The sequence below is a fragment of the Polypterus senegalus genome, chromosome 5, assembly GCF_016835505.1.
Source record: "Polypterus senegalus isolate Bchr_013 chromosome 5, ASM1683550v1, whole genome shotgun sequence".
NCBI classification, from domain to species: Eukaryota; Metazoa; Chordata; class Cladistia; order Polypteriformes; family Polypteridae; genus Polypterus; species Polypterus senegalus.
Genome location: NC_053158.1, coordinates 133201367 through 133221656, shown reverse-complemented (window position 1 = coordinate 133221656; position 20290 = coordinate 133201367). Strand labels below are relative to the sequence as shown.

The following is a 20290-nucleotide window of genomic DNA, read 5'->3' as shown; positions in this document are numbered from 1 at the left end:
ACACATTGCATTCAGCCACTAACCACTTTTTTGCTTATTCCTTGGGTTACAAGAAGCTTAGTACTATTGTTATTATTAATGCTAGATAAAAACTAATAATCTAACTTGCTTGACTGTTGATAGAATTACTACACCAGGTTATGTAGGAGAAAACCAAAGGGGCAGAAAACATAAGCAGTCCCAAAATGCTTTATGAAGAGACACGCTTTTAACACGCACTTGGCATAACCACCCAAAAGCTGAATTGTTCACATTCATTCTTCATTAGGCAGTGCACAAACTATAAGCACAAATTTAATGGGTGTGGTGTTCAGTTTCATCCAAAGACAGCCAACATTTAAAATTTGGATCTCGTCTTATTTACCATCAAAACAGTTGAAGCAAAACAAAAAAAAAAAAACACAAAATAAAACAGTAAAATCCTTAATAAATTAAAATGATGAGATATGGTGTTAATATTGTTTTTTTGGATTGTTAATTTACATTGATGTGTTAGTAGTGCAATGAACCAAACAGTGATCAACACAAATGTATTAAAGTTAAGTCAATATTGTAAAAACAGCAAGTTAATACTGCTCATGTTACTGTCATATGGGATTCTGCATGCATGTAGTAACAGAATTTCTAAATATTATGCATTCTCACAAATATATTTCTTAATATGAAGCATTAAAATCTCAATTGCTGGTTCAGATGACAGCCTGAGTAATTAACCTCAAGTTTAGTATTCTTCTTTTATAGAAAGCACTTTACTGTAAGAAACAAAATGCTGCTTTTAATGGGGACATTTTTGCTTGTGCAGGCAATAGCAATATCTAGTGGACAGTTTAATAAATTAGGGTGGATAATCTCAAAATGAGAAACTGTTTCATGTTTTTATTTAAACGCATGTGACATTTTATACCAAAGGCATTAATGAAAAATATGGCACACATTATCCATTGCCATTCCTACTGTGAACAATACATCGGAATACAAATTGACATAGGCTATAAATTATTTTAAAAGCAGTCAGTTACCTCTTGTAATATCACTGTTGATGGGGACTGAACCATGGTCTTTTTAATTGGGATGTTTAACAAAGTTTCCAGACCTGCACTGTATGAAGCTAACTGGAGTTCATAATCCTAAAAAATAAAAATTACAATTTATTATTGTAACAAATAATCATAGTAATGTTAGTATTATAACATTACTGTTTTGTGGTATGTATCAAAAATATTTATTGATCTAACTAAGATGCAAGTTAAGGATTTTAGCAAATTTACATAAGAGTGATTACAGTTTAAAAAATCTGTATGAAAAATTTAAAAAGTACAAAATATACCTTGATGGCGCTGGATCCTAATTCAGCACTCCTCTGGACTTCATCTACTTTGTCTCTTCTTCCTATAATCTCAGTATGCAGACTCTGGTAAATGAAAATAATAAACCATATGTAAAGAACACTCAAGTAACAAAACTGATTTAATAGTAAATTCATTGTGTAGGAAGTAGGCCATTAAATGCCACCATTATATTTTTGTTTCAGTGCATTTTACAGCCTCTAGGTTGTAAAAACAATTGCATAAATATACAAAGTTTTGCTTTTGACTGTTTATCCACAGAACAATATAAGACCACAGCAGCAATTGTGAGTTCATTTACAGTCACCCCTCTTTATCTGATTCTAATCTGTTCCTAATAAAAGGTCGGAAAAAAAATTCCCATCATTTGAAATGGGAACACCAGAAAACCCCTGACCAATTTCCCCAAATATCACTTAAATACTTTTAAACAACTACAGTATTTAACCAGAACACTTTGCTTTTCAACAACATAAAACAATTAATCAAGTAACTAAATAAGAAACCTTTAATGAGGTCATGTGAATGTTTCTGCACATTACTTTATGTTTGGGGTAAAAGAGAGAAAGTGGGCTTTCACCATTCTTGTGTAGAGGAAGAACTCACCTTCTAGGCCGACCTACATAGATGTCTCATTTCACAGCTAAATGTAATTATGGAATTTATGCAAAAAATGCAAATGTTAATAAATTGTACTGATAAGATCATTTTAAACTCCCAAGTGAACCAAACAATGGTTAACTGTTTACATTCCTTGAATTTGATAAAATGTTATGACATATTTTTCACACTAAACAGTCAGTCAGTCATTTTCCAACCCGCTACATCCTAACACAAGGTCATGGAGGTCCGCTGGAGCCAAACCCAGCCAGCACAGGGCGCAAGGCAGGAACACACCCCGGGTAGGGCGGCAGCCACCGCAATCACACTAAACAAACAAAAAAAATAAATAAAACCAAAACATTTTGGCTATATAAATCCAGTATTTGAATAACTCCTGTACCAAGCACCACACTGTAGGAAAAATGTATGTACTGTATTAAAATAATATAATTATGGGCAGTGTATACAAAGAGTCCGCTGCCTATCTGAACCTCTCAAAACATATCTTGAAACCCTTACAACGTTGTGATGTAGCTCATAAAAGTATATATCAAGTTATAAAACCTAAACGTGGCGTAAAGCCACACACATTTTCATGCTAGCTCAAACCCTGGTGTACGCAAGTTCTCTGCTCGGTTTTGCAAACTGCCGCACCCAGCGTCAAAGCAGTGCTTTTGCTTCAGTGTGGTTTCCCTTTCTTTTTAGATCTACATCCCTGAAGCGGCTTTATCATATACACTGAAATTAACCACATATTGTTTATTAGTTTAAGGCATCTGATTGTAATTAACAATATAATGGACCACGGAATAACAAAACTATTCCAAATACCACAGGTGCTTTAGCGTTGTTATTCTCACTGCACCTTCCTTCTTTATCTTTTAGCTGCTTCCATTAGGGGTTGCCACAGCGGATCATCCTTTTCCATATTACTCTCACTGCACCACGCAGAGTATTTATATCACTGTATCTGAGTGTAATCACTGCTCTACAGCAGCTGATCAGAAAGAGAATTATCAGTATACAGCATCTAGCACACGCTGCCTCAGCCATTCTGCCTATTTGAACTGCTCTCATACAGCAAATGATTCAGAGCCTTTCCTGTACTGACCTCGTGGTTCAGAAACAGTTTCATCCCAAGAACTATAAACGCGCTCTGTTTGTACTTATAAGTACAATTACCTCATTGTAAACTTTTGATACAGTTATAATATTTCACAACCTGTGCTACTTTATAAAGCACATATTTACATATGATGACAATATCATTTTTAAGATGAAATACAGCAAAATATGTTTATTACATTATACAGATAAAATGCTAACATCATTTAAATAATCTATATTTTTAACAATTAAACATGTGAGGACACGGTGTTGCATCGCTAGCAAGGAGCTGGTGCCCTGTTCAGGGATTGTTCCTGCCTTGTGCTGTATTCTTGCTGGGGCTGCCGTGACACTGGAAGGATAGATGGAATAGAATAATTAAACATGTACTACAAAGATATTTCAACGTTCCTGAATAGTTTTGAAGAATTTGAGTTCTAAGCTTACAGATGGCTTAATGCCTATTACTGAGCTGATTGTGTGATGACTGGGTACTTGAAGAAAGAAAAGGAAGTACAGGAATCTAGTATGTTTGAAAGAGACAGCACTACTGCAATAAATTATTTCATTGAAGGTCGCGACGGTACAGCAAGCACCTTGCGGGAGGCAGGAATAATCTCTGGATGGGGCCAGTTCGTCACTATCACTGTGCCACTGTATTCAAATGTTTAATACATGCTTTAATTGATATGATATGAATACTGAAATTATATCAAGTATACATCTCTTTATTTAAATTATTCATAGAACTGTAATATCACGAATGTAATGGATTCTGTGTCCTATTAGAGGAAGTGAAAGCCCATTTAAGAAGCACGTAGTGATTCACACACATGGAACACATAGAAGAACACATATAAAGCATTTAATGTGCTACTTTAGCAAAGATGGGACTTGAGAAACTAGTAAATTAAACGATGTTAAGATGAAGTTTATGATGTTCTAATTTAATGACAAAATAAACTATGTGACTAAAGTGGAAATTTCGAGATTAGAGTTGACATTTCGAGCTTTTTTCCCCACGGTGTCCCTATTTTTTTTTTTCTTTTTCCTCTACCCTAATAAGCTTTCATATGACACTCAGACGGTGAGCTACGACTGGCCTTTTCATGGCGACTTTGATATCTGATAATTTCTTTTTATTTCAAGCATTGTGTGACTTTGTGAACTTGAGCTTTCCAGTTTCTCTGACACTCTATGTCACTCGATCAACTTCCTTTTGTTGTTTATACCACTGTTTAAACCAACAAATAGTACATTTTTCCTTGCCTCCCTTGGTATTCGCTGAAATTCTTCTATATTCTATTCTATAAAAAGTTCTGCAGAGAACAAATTAAATACAAAAACAAAAGCATCATGCAAGTAAACAAGCTATAACGAGCAATGCAAAAGAATGACAAAATAGTCATGTGATTACTCTGAAACTGTTGGGGTCAGAGCCCTGATATAGGTCTTTATCAAAAGCTTCTGATTTGATATTTTCTAGAAATTCTAAAACATTTAGGCAGCAGCTTTGGCAAAGTAACCAGTTGTTCATATATAAAATGCTACTTGTAAGCTACTAGGACTTGAACCCTGATCTTAGTCTTAATCAAAAGATTATGATCTGATTTGTTCTAGAAATAAAAAAATGTCTGGTAGCAGCAACCTCAGCAATTTAATCTGTGTTTATTACAGTATAGTGATCGATATAGCAAGTGACAAGGAAGAAAGAGAAAGAACAGCAGTGACAATAATATGGTGAATAACGCTGTAATCGGAAGAAACACAAATAAGAGCAGCAACATCTGCTGAGCATCAAGCACATTACATAAGTGATGCAGAACAAGAAAAATAAGCAGATGAAACACTGATGTTCTTGAAATTCAAAAATATTACATTGTGTCAATCTGGCAGAAAAATGAACTGTAATAAAAGCATGGCTCCCTCATGCCCATTTACTGATAAACTTCCATGATATGGTACATATGTGTTCAGAATTCATAATCACATTTAAATATTGTGCTTATTGATCATCAAACATCAAACTTTATAAAATGTCAATAAAGGACGTTTATGACAAGATGCATGTGTTCATGTGTTCCTTAGAGCAAAGTGATCGACTGACCAAATAACATGCAGAAAGAAAAAAGAAGCAGTGAAATCAGAAGAAGTACACAAGAAGTAAGGCATTTTATTTTAAGACGGTGGGTCCCTAGTGAATGATTAAAAATGATGTTCACTGGTTGACATAGCCAGTAAAAACACTTCACTGAATGTAACATCCTTGTTGTACTATACTACATCATACTTACATCAGTAGGTACTTAGCTCTGACCTGTTCATCTGTTGCAACAGATGCATCAGAATATGCTGGACAGCATCATGATAGATCCCCACTCTGGACTACCAAGATCATAGAAAAGGCAGTTTATATTATATATATAATTTCAGGTTGAATGTATAACAGAGGAATTTTGAGAAACTTGAAAACACCGCACATTGCATTAGTTCAATCAAAAAAAAATGTTTTGCTGCTGATTTTTGTATACTCAGCATCTGATGCTTCTTTTTTCAGTGCACATCAATAGTTGACCAGCATTGGTGGATTCTATTTAAAACCATATTTTTCATCATTGCAATGTCCTGAAATATTTCACCATGTTTGTCATTGATTGCACCAAGATAGCAGGGAAGAAATCCATGTGTAAATGCAGAAAATGAATCTTTAGCAACAGCTTCCACTTCATGATTTTGTATGCTTGGTGCATGTTTTCAACCAGCTGAATGCAGTCTGACGCTCTGTAGTTGCCAAGAAAATTCTTAACAACATCCTTGAATGCCTTCCTTGCAATTTCTTCTGGTGTCATTAGAACATCTTTGATCCATTTGTCACTGATAAAATGTCTGATTTGTGGACAAACAAAAATGTCTTCCTTGGCCTTAGTTATTGATAAAAACAATCTTTCTCAAATATCAAAATTCTTCACCTTCCTTGTTTATTGCTTTTGTTGAATTTTTCATCAGTCCAAGTTTTATATGAAGAGAAGGCAAAAACATCTTTGTTGGGTTGGTGTTAGGGTCCACAGCTCACTGAGCACAGGCCATTTTTAATAAATAATCGATGTGCTCGCGGCTTAGCGAGGGACGTTGGGCCATAGTGGGCCGCGGGGACGATCCGTAGGGTGTGGGCGTTTCTCACCTAGTGCACAGGTGAGGAACTGCCCACATTCATGATTGTCCCGTGGCTAATGCTGCAGCTGCGGTGGCCCTCGTCATTTTTAAAAGAAGCGAGTCGGTTTTAAGGGAGGAAAAAGTGAGAGAGAAAGGAAAGGAAAGGAGAGGACGGAGGTTACCGGGAGCAGGAGAGGAAGAAGACGGTGCGTGAGTGTGGTGAGCGCGATCGGCGCCGTGGACAGCTGCGTGGAAGCTGGGTGTTAGGCCGACACCCAGGCGTTTGTGTTGATGTCGCTCCCGCTGAGCGATCAGGTAGCGGGAGTGACCAGGGAAGGCGACTGGCCGCATGAAGGCCATGGAAAGGCAGCGGAAGTCGGGAGACTTGGTGGTGGGAATCCCCAACGTGAGCGACCTGGCCGTTGTGGGAAACCAAGGTCTCCGGGACTGGGATGAGTGCCATACCGAGCCAGGGATCGGGAGGTCTCCAGTCTCATGCGTGTGTTTCAGGAGGGCAGCTGCAGAGAGCGTCTTGCCTGCTGCTTGGCCCAAACGGGATAAGCAGGTGAGACGCTAACAGAAGAGCACCGGATTTGTTGTTGGTTTTTAAGACTGCTTCCAAAAGAAGGTTTTAACCTCTCGTTTTTAAGGATGTGTTTGTTTTTCTATTTATTGATTTTTAACCTCCACGTGTTCTTTTTATGGATTATTTATTTAATGAACATTGAAACTGCACTATTTATTTGAACACTGTTTTTGTTTTGATGGACAGTTTTAAATAAAAGCACTATTGCACTTTTTGCACCACCCCTTGCTCAATTGTTTATTTGCCTTCACTGACTAGCTCACTCGGTTTCATTATCGACGTGTGGGGTTGAGTGCTTCCAATAGCAAAGGGAGTGTGGAGCCTGAACCCACATCGTCACACTGGGTTAAAAGTGGTTCATGTGTCACGTGTTTGTGGTCTGGAACCAAAGACTTATGGAGTGGCTGTCCATCCATCCCTCTTCCACTTATCTGAGGTCGTGTCGCTGGGGCAGCAGCTTGAGCAGAGATGCCCAGACTTCCCTCTCCCGGCCACTTCTTCTAGCTCTTCATAGTCCTGGGCCTTCCCGGGCCTCCACCCAGTTGCATGTGCCGGAACACCTGCCAGGGAGGTGTCCAGGAGGCATCTGACTCTTTTATCTGACTCCTCTCGATGCGGAGGAGCAGCGGCTCTACTCTGAGCCCCTTCCGGATGACTGAGCTTCTCACCCTATCTATAAGGGAAAGCCCAGAAACCCTGCAGAGGAAACTCATTTCAGCCGCTTGTATTCGCAATCTCTTTTTTCGGTCACTACCCATAGCTCATGACCATAGGTGAGGGTAGGAACGTAGATCGACTGGTAAATTGAGAGCTTTGCCTTATGGCTCAGCTTCTTTTCCCACAACAGACCGATGCAGAGCCCGCATCACTGGGGACGTTGCACCGATCCGCCTGTCGATTTAACGCCCATTCTTCTCTCACTCGTGAACAAGACCCCGAGATCTTGAACTCCTCCACTTGGGGCAGGATCTCGCTTCCAACCCTGAGAGGGCACTCCACCCTTTTCCGCTAAGGACCATGGTCTCGGATTTGAAGGTGCTGATTCCCATCACAGCCACTTCACACTCAGCTGCGAACCGATACAGAGAGAGCTGAAGATCATGGCCTGATGAAGCAAACAGGACAACATCATCTGCAAAAGCAGTGACCCAATCCTGAGTCCACCAAAACGATCCCCTTAACACCATGGCTGCGCCTAGAAATTCTGTCCATAAAAGTTATGAACAGAATCGGTGACAAAGGGCAGCCCTAGTGGAGTCCAACTCTCATTGGAAACGGGTTTGACTTACTGCTGGAAATACGGACCAAGCTCTGGTACCGGTTGTACAGGGACCGAACAGCCCTTATCAGGTGGTCTGGTACCCCATACTCCTGGAGCACCCCACAGGATTCCCTGAGGGACACGGTCGAAAGTCTTTTCCAAGTGGAGGAGTGGATGGAGTGGCCATCTCTTGTTAATGTAATGAGACTGTGTAGCATGGCTGTCCTATTTGCAAATGAAACAACAGTGCTTGGTATATTCAAGATGCATTACTAGTAGGAGTGTCACTAAATTTATGTCACCACAGATGCTCTAGTAATATTTGTTGTACTGTGTAAGTATATGTAGGAGTGGAAATCACAAAAGCTAGTTATTGCAATAAAACAGTATGTTAAAATTTTAAGGTGATTTTTGTTTTCAGCTGGCTAAAATCCATAAGAAACATCCAGAAGTGTTCAAAAAACAAAATCTTTGTTGTCCAGTGTAATTAGGCCAAAACACTGAATTAAAAATCATAGTAAAAAGGAGAAATTACAATATTTTTTTACTGGGAAGCTAACAAACAGAAACATACAAAGTTTGTAAGTTAGATAACCATAAAGTCCACGACTCAGAAACTTTATACGGTTACGCCACTGATGCCACAACTAACTCCCAATAATCCCTACACAGTAACACCTTGACAACAATAACCAAAACCACCCTACAATGCAGTACTTAAAGAAAAACAATCATTGGTGTCACTGTAAAATGTGATTTATTTTTAACTGCTTTAAAATTGGTGAAATCCAGAAAAATTACAGGAATGATTCAACAACCCAAAACATTTATAAAAGGACATTAAGTGTCTAAAAGATGCAAGAATTTGAAAAAAAAAGAAAAGAAATTAAAATATAGTGAAAACATGTTGGTACGAGGAGTTTGTATGTTCTCCCCATGTCTGCATGGGTTTCCTCCGGCGCTCGTTTCCTCCCAAAATCCAAAGACATGCAGGTTAGGTGGATTGGTGATTCTAAATTGGCCCTAGTGTGTGCTTGGGTATGTGGGTATGTTTGTGTGTGTCCTGCGGTGGGTTGGCACCCTGCCCAGAATTGGTTCCTGCCTTGTGCCCTGTGTTGGCTGGGATTGAATCCAGCAGACCCCGTGACCCTGTGTTCGATTCAGCGGGTTGGAAGATGGATGGATGTTGGTACGAATAGTAACACCTTAATGAGGAAATGTACAACAAGTATTACAGTACCTTCTGATCGTTAAGATTTTCAATAAGAGCTTTTGAGTCGCCAAATGAAGCTGACATTAGGGAATCTTGACGCTGCTTTGTAACATTTATCCAATTATTAACCGCATCCTTGTTATCACGGTAGTATTTCAGCTGCTTCAACTGCTTCTCTAAGTCCCAAAGCCTTTAAAAATAATTATATATATTATTTTATTTTTCAACATAGTCAAAAATGATAATTTAACAGAAATTCAAACCCTTAGTGTGTCAACATTTCAACTTCAGTTTTATCTTTGCCTACATCTGTCCTCACAGTTTCAATGGCAGGTGTTCAGTTCCAAGCCGTGTTATTGTCTGCATTTAATGTTAACGTATTTCCACTGTCCACAATAGCATTACATATTCTGGATTTTTCATATATAGCAAAGGGACATGTGTTTGATTTATTGGTAAATTGTCCTAGTAAGAGTCGGCATCTAATAGACATGTATTCCCATCCAGACTAGATACCCAATCCTGACAAAATATAAAAATGTTTGCAGTGGTTTACTGAATGTATCTTAATCCAAATATTGCCCCATACTTTTTAAATTTAGCTTTTTAAATATGCTCAGATGCTATTTTACTTTCATATTTGTCATGAGTCAGATAACAGAATGTTTAAATGGTGAAGATGGGATGTCACAAATGGAGTGGTATGGTTTTGTACTCTGTTGAGCAAATGGTAAGCCCAACCTACCAGACAGACAGGGTTTTTCAAGATCTATTTAAGGCAAACCAAGGCAAAGTTGGTTTCTGTATTTCACCCAATGCTGCTAATGAAGGTTTCAGATAATTGCAACAAAGAAGAATCTGTAGTCTGTTTGTCACCTAAGAGAAGGTTTATATAAAGTTAGAACTTGGTGAGGACTAAGTGACTACTACTTACATCCTAATATATAAAACAATATGCAGTCATGTGAAAAAGAAAGTACACAATCTTTCACTTCTAAGGTCGTATGTATCAGAACATCATAAAAATCACCTAGTCCTTAGCAGGCCCTAAAATTAGATAAATAAAATCTCAGATGAACAACAACACATGACATATTGCACCATGTCAATATTTAATTAAAAAATTAAGCCAAAATGCAGAAGCAGAAGGCTGCTTGACTATTAGGTCTTATGAATAGTTTCGGTATACCTACTGCATATGAAATCTAAAATATTCATTCATTTTCCACCATTTATCTGAAGCTGGGTCGTGGGGGCAACAGTCTTAGCAGTGAGATCCAAACATACTTTTCCTAAGCCATGCTTACCAACTCATATTGTGAGACCCCAGGCCATCTGGGAGATATAATCCTCCCAGCCAACCCTAGAAGATCACAGCACATTTTTTCAAAACAAGACAAAATGAAAGGGATTTAAAACTTGCCTGCTGTCAATCTGGGTTTGAATCCTTTGCCAGCGGTCAGACATTTGGCCCACCTTCTCAGTGTAATTAGAAATGTCCACATCACACTTATGAAGAGACTGATCAATCTGATTATTGTAGAAGGTAGCCTTCTGGAGATCATCATATAATGATGCAAAAATGTTTTTATTTTGATCTACTTCTGCTTTCATTTGCTGAGGAGAAAAAAGATAATATTTGAAGAACTAGCGCGTGAATTTATATATGCTATTATATTTTATTTATATGCATATGAAACTCATGCATTCATTTAATTATCTGTCTTTCAAACACATTTCATGTTGATAGATAACAGATGACCACTAATTCTTCAACACATTTACTTTGCATTAATGTACAAGTATATAATGATATATTATTTTTTCCTAATGAGCTTGTAATCTTTTAAAATAAAAAAGGTGTATGCTAGCAACTGCATTATGCAGAAAATGGATAGATTTTTAATATTGTGGTCCCCGCCGGGACGCCAGGAGGAGGAGAGGAGGGCTTGTGCCTCCTCCAGACCGCGAGGCGTCCGTCCTGGTTATATAGGGGACCACAGGTACAGGGCTTGGAAGCCCAGCCCTGTAGGGACCCGTGGTCACCGCCAGGCGGCGCCCCGATGCCGGTTTACCCCGTGTGGTCTTTGGCCGGGCGCTTGGAAGACCGGAGGAGGCGTGTACCTCCTCCAGACTGAGTGGGGGCGCCCGTCCTGGTTAGGCAGGGGGCCTCGGGTACAGGGCTTGCCTAATTATCCCGGGAGCCGGGAGCCCGGCACTTCCGCCACACCAGGAAGTGCTGCGGGGAAGACTTTGTGTGGCGCCCGGAGAGCCGCCAGGAAAGCAGCCGACACTTCCGCCACGCTGGGGCGTGGTTAAGGAGAAGAGGCCGGAAACACCTGGGGCTCATCCGGGGCATTATTTAAGGGGCCGCCTCCCTCCAGTCATTGGTGGAAGTCGGGAGGCAGAAGACGGACCTGGAGAAAGGACTGGAGGTGGCCAGAGGAAAGGCACAGTGACTGTGGGCCCTGGACTTTTGGGGGATTCGGTGCTGAAGGCACTGGGGTTTCGTGAGTGCACGTGACTTAATAACTTGTATATAGTGTATATAATAAACAGTGTGTGGAAGCAAAATATGTCGTCCGTCTGTCTGTGCTGGGGCCAGCGTTCACAATATCTAAGGAACATGTCTAGGAGAGCACAACTTTGAAAACAGTCTATAAAAATATCTGTGATCTGCTATCATATAATAAAGTGGTTGCCATAAATATGTAAGAATGAACAAAGCAAAAACAAACTGGTGACAACCAGAAACAACTAAAAGGTTCATTCTAAAATCTGGGGTTACTTGTGGAATAGCCTGATGTGGTACACAAGGTACTGAAATTGCTTGTCCTCTGTCTTGATATATCTTTTGACCATATAGTTATAACAATGAAGAATGAACCAACTACCAAGCACATGAAATGTGTAAACAGATTTCTACTAATTTTGGAGATTATACTTCTCTGAGGTTTCTGAACTCTTTTGGGACCCCTCCCACCCAACAGGATGACACAACGAAATGTGTCCCAAAGTGTGATTGCAGTGTCTGTAGAAGATTGCTTGTCCATTGTCGAGACAGCCACAGGCTCACAGTGGTGGAGCGGCGCGCCAAGGAAGCAAATCGATTGCGGTCACGATATAAGTGCCTATCGTTGATGGGTGATGCAAGGAACATTATAAATGGAACAGTATTACTTGGCCACTAACCTGGCCGCAACCATGCCTGGCTGCTGTGTCTGTGTATAGGAGAGTGGTAGATCCCGCTACAATAAATAACTGTATTGTTCCTGTTTTAAGCTGAGTAAAGCTGGTTTTGCTATAGTACTGAGACTCAGCCTCATGTTTTGGCGTGCAAGACAGTGACTTACACATCACACTTGTTAATTGGTAGTCATCCCTCATTCTCGTACTGGTGTCCAATTACAGCTCAAACTTCACTAGTCCCAATGACTGTTAATACGAAGAATGGGCGTATGTAGATATTGATATATGTCCTAGCAGGTTTTCCCACTCTCAGTTTTATGTTGAATGCTCATGGGTAAACAATGGTAAAGAACAATTTATTCCCCATCCTTAACATAACTAAAATATAGTAAACCAGAAGTGGCTGTGGTAACCTGCATTACTTGGTACACTACAAATCTTCCACAATTTATGTATGCCTTCATTAATATTTTAAAGAAATATTAATACTCAAGGTAAAAGTAAGAAATTGACCTATGTGCACATCAGACTTCAAAAAGATATGTGGTATACCATATGAAAACTTTTTATTCTGTATTTCTTCCAAGAATTACTTCTGATTCCATTTTTAAATAGTAAAATACTTACAAAGCTTGTGACCCATGTAAACAGTGGGTACTCAAAGTATTTAGAATGTAAAAGTAGTCATGGTCTTATATGAAGTTTATAGTGTATGTTTTGAATATTAACTGTCTCTTATTTGCCTGGAAAAAATATTGAGAATCAATGGTACAACTAGAATTTGATGGGTGCGAGTGCAAAAAAATGTGAAATTAAAGTTCCCTACCAAGAATGAGATAAGTCAGGCATATAAGCTACATAAAAGTTCAATAGTCAAAATTAAGCTTAATGGAGCTGTTGGAATGATAACACCATTAAGATTTTCCTCCTGATATTAAGTACACATGTTAATCAAAAAAGCCTTGGAAAACAATAGCCATGCAGCACTCCCATGTGCCCACATGAACCCTAGTATAAATGCTCCACCCACACTGCCTGTAGTTACACTACTGTGTAAAACCTTGAAACAGTCTGTTCTTCTTCTAATAATGCACTGTTTAATTTGAGATCTCTTAATGGCAAAGCATTGGTGCTGTCAGAATTCATCACGGACACCAAACTTGATATACTGTGTCTAACAGAGACTTGGCAAAACCGAACAAATTTACGTCACTCATGGAGGTGACTCCACCTGGATTCAATTTCCACACAGAGCCCGCAGCTCAAGACAAGGAGGTGGACTTGCAGTAATTGTCAGAGTAGACTTAAACATCAAACGAATCCCAATTGATTGTCCACTGTCTTTTGAGTGCCTGGCTCTTAAACTAATAACGGAACAGGTCCTGTCTCACTCATTGTTCTTTATCATCCTCCAAAATACAATGCATCCTTCCTATCTGATCTGATTGAACTTTTAACCCACCTAAGCTCTTATTCTCAGAGAATTATCCTTCTTGGTGATTTCAACATCCATATTGACATTACTACATCTAAACTTACTGGACTGTTTTCACTTGACACAACATGTTGGTTTTCCCACCCACTCTGGTGGTCATATATTGGATCTGATCTGCACTTCTGGACTATCTGTTGCCAACATCTACAGCACTGATTTGGCACTCTCTGACCATAAAGCAGTACTTTTTCAGTCTCATTATCTCTCGCTCCTCTTACCTGTAAACAACAAATTTCTTACAGAAACCTTAAAAATATCTGTCCCTCTGTTCCTTTCTGATCTTTTACTGTCTGCACCTATTCCATCAACACTAGATAGTCTTGTTGACCACTATAACTCAGCCCTTCATTCAGCATTAGATAAAACAGCTCCTTTAAAACATAAGGAGGTTTCCTTTAAGCGTTCAGCTCCTTGGTATAATTCAGAATTGCGATCTATGAAAGCAGCTGGCCGACGCCTTGAGAGAATGTCACGTAAGACTGGCCTCACTGTTCACATCAAGGCTTTCTCTGACCACCAAAGAGCTTACAGAGAAGCACTAACTGCTGCCAAGAACACCCATTATGGCAGAATAATAGAAAGTGGCCACGATAACCCAAGGGTTTTGTTTTCTGTAGTTAATAAACTACTCAAACCCGCATCTGGCCCAACTACCTCTTCTACTGAAGTCTGTGAGGAATTCCTCCACTTTTTCCATAACAAAATTAAAGATCTAAATAATTCAACTAACATAAATACATCATCTGTTTATATCTCTCCTTGTTTTCCCACTCCATCCAGCTCCTTCTCTAAGTTCTCACCAGTCACATCTGCGTTTGTTAATAACCTGCTTTGTAAGATGAGACTGACTACTTGTGTACTGGACCCCATCCCCAGCACACTACTTAAATCCTGCCTTCATGCCATAATCCCGACTGTTACAACAATAATAAACTCATCCCTTGACACTGGCTCTGTGCTGATCACTTTTAAAAACGCTTCTGTAACCCCAATGTTAAAAAAGTCTGGTCTTGATGCTGACAATTTTAACAACTTTTGGCCTATTTCCCACTTACCTTTTCTGTCAAAAGATCTTGAGCGTGTTGTAGCTTCCCAGCTCACCAATTACTTAACCTAATAATTTGATGGAACCCTTTCAATCTGGTTTCAGGCCAGCACAGCTGTGAAACTGCTCTGCTACGGGTAACCAATGATTTGCTTATGGCAGCAGACTCTGGACAAACCAGCATATTAATTCTATTAGACCTCAGTGCAGCATTTGACACTGTCAGACATGACATTCTACTGTCCAGAATGGAGAACATGCTGGGTATCTCTGGCACTGCCCTCCAGTGGTTCAAGTCCTATCTGACTGATAGGCAAGAGTTTGTTAGTCTTGGCAACAGCAGATCCAGCTCAGCAACAGTCACACAAGGAGTTCCTCAGGGCTCTGTTCTTGGCCCTCTTCTCTTCTGTATTTATATGCTTCCCTTGGCCATATTATTTGTAGCTATGGACTGGGCTATCATTTTATGCAGATGATACTCAACTCTACTTCAATGTTAAAAGTGGAACTTCATCAGAGCTTTCTCAGCTCACAACCTGCCTTAGTGAAATTAAAACCTGGATGGAGCAGAACTCTTTAAAATTAAATTGCAACAAAACTGAACTCCTGCAAATTGGGACTAAAATGCAACTTAATAAAATGAGCTCCTTCCCAGTCCATCTTGGCAGTGATCTCATCAGACCTGCCTCTACTGCAAAGAATCTTGGTGTCATTTTTTGATTCCTTCCTTTCTTATTCCCCACATAAATCACATTAAGAAACTTTCTTACTTTCACCTCCGTAACATATCACGTGTTCGCTCCTTCCTCTCCTTTTCTAATGCTGAGAAACTTGTCCATGCTTTTATCACATCCCGCATCGATTATTGTACCTTACTCCTTGGCAGGTGCCCTTCTAATCTTATATCACAGCTCCAGCTTATTCAAAACTCGGCTGCAAGAGTCCTTACGAACCAGCAGCAGTGAGCACATCACACCCATCCTGCTCGCCTTCACTGGCTCCCTGTGTCTTACAGAATCGAATATAAAATTCTACTAATAACCTACAAAGCCTTAAACGACCTTGTGCCAAACTACATCAGTGACCTTCTCCATCACTATGTGCCTGTCCGCCCACTAAGGTCCTCTGATTCTGGCAATCTTGTTGTGCCCCACACTAATCTACACTCCATGGGTGACAGGGCCTTCAGCTGTATAGTGCCCAGACTCTGGAATGACCTACCGAAATTAATCAGATCAGCTGACTCCATGAATTCTTTTAAAAAACAACTCAAAACTCATCTGTTCAGGAAGGCTTTTAGCTACTTGACTTTATCACCCTTCTCTCAGTTTACCTCTATGTCAAGATGCTCATGTAACCAATGTGTGTGTGCTAGACCATCAGTTATGTTGTCTGTTAGGCTTTTTCTCTGAATTTACTGTCTTAATCTTCTTTATTTATCTGGTTTGTACAATGCTATATACTGTATGTCCTACCATTCTTTCTTAAATTGTATAAGTGCCTTGAGCAAGGGAAAGGCTAATAAATAAAATGTATTATTATTATTATTATAGAAAAGTAACAATATCCAGCATATTCAGTAAATGATTGCAGGATTTATGAGATTCAGTATATTTAGCTCACACCTTTAACCAAAACAACCTTAAAAGTTAGTATTTTTACATTACAAAAGCAAGAGGGTTTGGTTGACTTGCTTAAGATTACAAGGCGAGAAAGAGCTGGGAACTGAATCAGCAGCCTTGTGGTTTTAAGGTTAACTGCCTTAGCTGACACTGCACATTAAATATAAGGAGAAGAAATGCCTACAGTATATGTGCTTGCTGTTACTATAATGACTTACCAAGTACACATGTGTTGCCTTTTTAGTTTGCACATATAAATGATTAGTCATGTTGCAACCCTGCAAGAAACTAACAGAGCCTAAAATAATTCTAACATATGTACTAATCACCATGTTTTTATTTTTCTCTAGGAGCAAAAGGTTTAACCAGGCGTAGGATCTTCATTCACTGCCTTTTAAAACAATTTTTTATATGAAGCACCGATAAAAGGAGCACATGTCACCATTAGTTAGTCATTAACCCAAATAGATTTTCACCAACATAGCTTCATTTACCTTTAATGCACTCCTGTAGGCTTCTACTTTCTCAGGATCAAGTGAAATGGTCTCCTCTTCAGTAAGCCTGGCTTCATATAATTTGATTGTATCTTCTGCCATAGCAATGTGTTGAAGCAAACTTCTAAGGGCCTTCAGCCTGAAAAAGACAGAGTTGAAGGGCAGCATATGCTGTAGTGCTATACCTTAATACAATCATTTGTCTAGATAGTGTAAAGTGGCTGACTTATTATCCAAAATGCGTCAGCTTGGTAGAATGTACTGTTATCGCTTCTATGTAGTTGTCTGTCCATACACATTTTGTCAGTGCCAGAAGATTGTAAAAGAAACTTTAACATCAGCAGTCTGATTATAGATCCCACATGTTTGTAAATAACAATATAAATTTCTCATTTTATTTAATACAGTTCTTATTGTTTTGCTACATCATCGTGCAATTACAACATGAACATGTATAAACACAGCATTTTGATTATTTGATGTCATCAGATTCTTTAATGCATTATTTCTAAATTTCACATTATTTCAGTTTGGAATTATCTTTTGATTATGTGCATTTGTTAATTCCATATATTTTGTGAATCTGATGGACTCGCTACAAATATCAGCTTGAGAATTTTAATAAATTATAATGGGAATGAATAGCTCATTTAATATGAAAAATCACTGCAAGTGCCTTTTATTTCCATCAGGTTAAATTTTTACAATGTTTATGTAATGTGTTTGCTATCCATTGATATTTTCTTGTTTATTTTAGATTCATAACAGATCACACACTTTAGAAATACTTATTTTAAAATGACAAACAAAGTCGAGGTGTGGCAGAAAAGTAATGAGACTAATTTTTATTTTTTCAAACATCAATGTTATCCCCTTCAAAGTAGTTCTCTTTTTGGGCAGCTACACACCGATGGAGACGTTGCTCCCACTGTTGGTAGCAGCGCTGGAAGTCTTCAACCGGTATGGTCTTCAGCATGTCCATTACACTCTTTTGGATGTTTTCTAAAGTCCCGAAATGACGTCCTTTGAGGACATTTTCAGTTTATGAAAAGGAGAAAGTCACACGGACTGAGGTCAGGTGAATAAGGGGCTGGGGAACCACAGGAATGCCTTTTGAGGTTAAAAATTCTGCTCAATTGTGAGGTTTTCAGCACCATTTTGGCACAGACCTTTCGCATGTGCAAATATTCAGTCAAAATTTGATGACGGTAAATCTGTTCAAATTTAATTGTTCACTCAACATTCTTAATGTTAAACGACGGTCTGATCTCACAAGAGTGTTCACACGTTCAATGTTTTCATTGGTTTTCGAAGTTGAAGTCCTCCCTGAACGGTGTTCATCTTCAACGTGTTTTCTGCCTTCCAAAAATGATTTGTGCCAGCGAAAAACTTGAGCTTGGGATAAAGAATGTTCCACATAGGAACACTTGCCAATTCTCCAAGCTTAACACAAAATTTAATGGCACAACGTTGCTCCAAATTCCGCTGTTCCATTTTGCATGACGCACAACCAAAAACACAACTTCGCTAATAGCAGTCACAAAAATCACGTAGTTAACGAAAGGAGTTGAAACTCGCACTGAGCTATGGGACGGTACTGATACACGTGCTCTATCAAGGACAACAGCGCAGCATTGTCAGATCGCTTGCAGTGTTGCCAGTCGCATTACTTTTCTGCCACGCCTCGTATGCATGGAATAATATTCAGGGGTGTTCAGAGACCTGGTTATCTGATTTTAAAGTTGCAGAACTTTCTAATCACTTTATCAAAGAGTTCACCTCAATTTTATTTCACATTTTTTAGCAGTGAGCCAAATTAAAAAACACCAATAATAGAATGTAATTACATGTACTAAAGGTATACATAAATCATGTTTTAAAATACATTTTACATTATCATGAGTTTGAAGTTGCTAAAATAGTTGGCTGTATCAGAACGTGATAAATTGAAGTGTACTTTCTGTGTTTTGCCAATAAATTAAATTGTCAGAGAAATATTGCTTCATTTTAATCTTTAGATAATACAGCTGTGAAGATAAGAGAAAAACTGAGTACACATTTATTCAGTATAGAATAAAAGTGTCACTGAACCATTGTTGCCGCCAAACACATATTGATTTCTCACTGTGTTTTTTGATTATTCTCTGTGTACAGTAAGTTTTTAATCAAAACACAGGTGGGAGACTGAAAGACTGCCGTTGTTTGTTGTTGGTGTTGTTTGATGCAAATATTGTGCTGATGAAACTGGGTGCAAACTTTATTTAATGCACAAATTTATTAATTTCTAAAAATTAAGAATCATTATTGCTAAACCTGAAATTCAACAGTTAGATTATATCTAGATTAATAAAAAGCAACATATATTGCATCCTTGGAACAATTAAATATATCATTATTTAAATTTTTATTTTTAAATACTTTAAATACTAGAGCGCTCCGCCTCCTGCCTGATTTGCTCGCCAGTCCCCGTGGGTGGGTGCGCTATCTTGTGGCTGAGCCTCTCAAAGGGTGCTAGGGCGCTCCTCTTTTAGAGAAAACAATTGTATTTAAAGTATATAGAAGAGTATGCTGGGCACGGGAGGAAGACGGTTGGTGCTTAGTTATTATAGATAGAAAATCAGTTACTTGGGTATTTCACTACAACTGTCTATTTTAAATACCAATGAATAACAAAACGTAGTAAAAAGTAAAAAAGTAAAATGTAATTAAAAGTAAACAATAAATGAAATTGTATTAACGCCTCCTCAAAAGAATATTATGAATTACTTTATCATCTAACTTGCATTCCTGTCCTCATATTTTTCAGGATTTTTTTCTCCTTTTCATTTATTGGGTGGTTCTTTTTTATTGATTTTTATTATATACAGCTTTTTTGTTCATTTTCTTTTCTTCAACGTTCTTTATCAGCTCTTGCCGCTCTTTTTTATTGTGATATAAAATTTGAAGTTCTTGAATAGGTCATTTGCTTTTCTGCCTTGCCATTAAGACCGACTGCATTGAAGGGCGAGCTAGTGCCAAGAATGTGACAGGGTGGTATGGAGAGAGGATGTGGGCAGTAGAAGTAACAATTGTGCAAGCAGTGTAGAGGGGAGTGGTCAAGGCTGAATATTGCGGACATAAAGAAAAACGTTTTTAATATAGAGACATCTTACTTTTTTAAAATAAATATAAATTTA

At 38.6% G+C, this 20290-nt stretch overlaps 1 protein-coding gene across 5 annotated transcripts in view; it reads right to left on the bottom strand.

Annotated features, from left to right (window-relative positions):
- dspa (desmoplakin a) overlaps positions 1-20290 on the bottom strand; it is a 114249-nt gene that overhangs the window by 9904 nt on the left and 84055 nt on the right. For all 5 annotated transcript variants that reach the window (XM_039753380.1, XM_039753379.1, XM_039753378.1 and 2 more), the window contains 5 exons: positions 17115-17253; positions 10693-10886; positions 9297-9459; positions 1328-1411; positions 1020-1127 (listed from right to left, as the gene is read on the bottom strand). In XM_039753380.1, coding sequence (XP_039609314.1) covers positions 1020-1127; positions 1328-1411; positions 9297-9459; positions 10693-10886; positions 17115-17253 — 688 coding nt within the window. The remainder of the gene's footprint in view (positions 1-1019; positions 1128-1327; positions 1412-9296; positions 9460-10692; positions 10887-17114; positions 17254-20290) is intronic.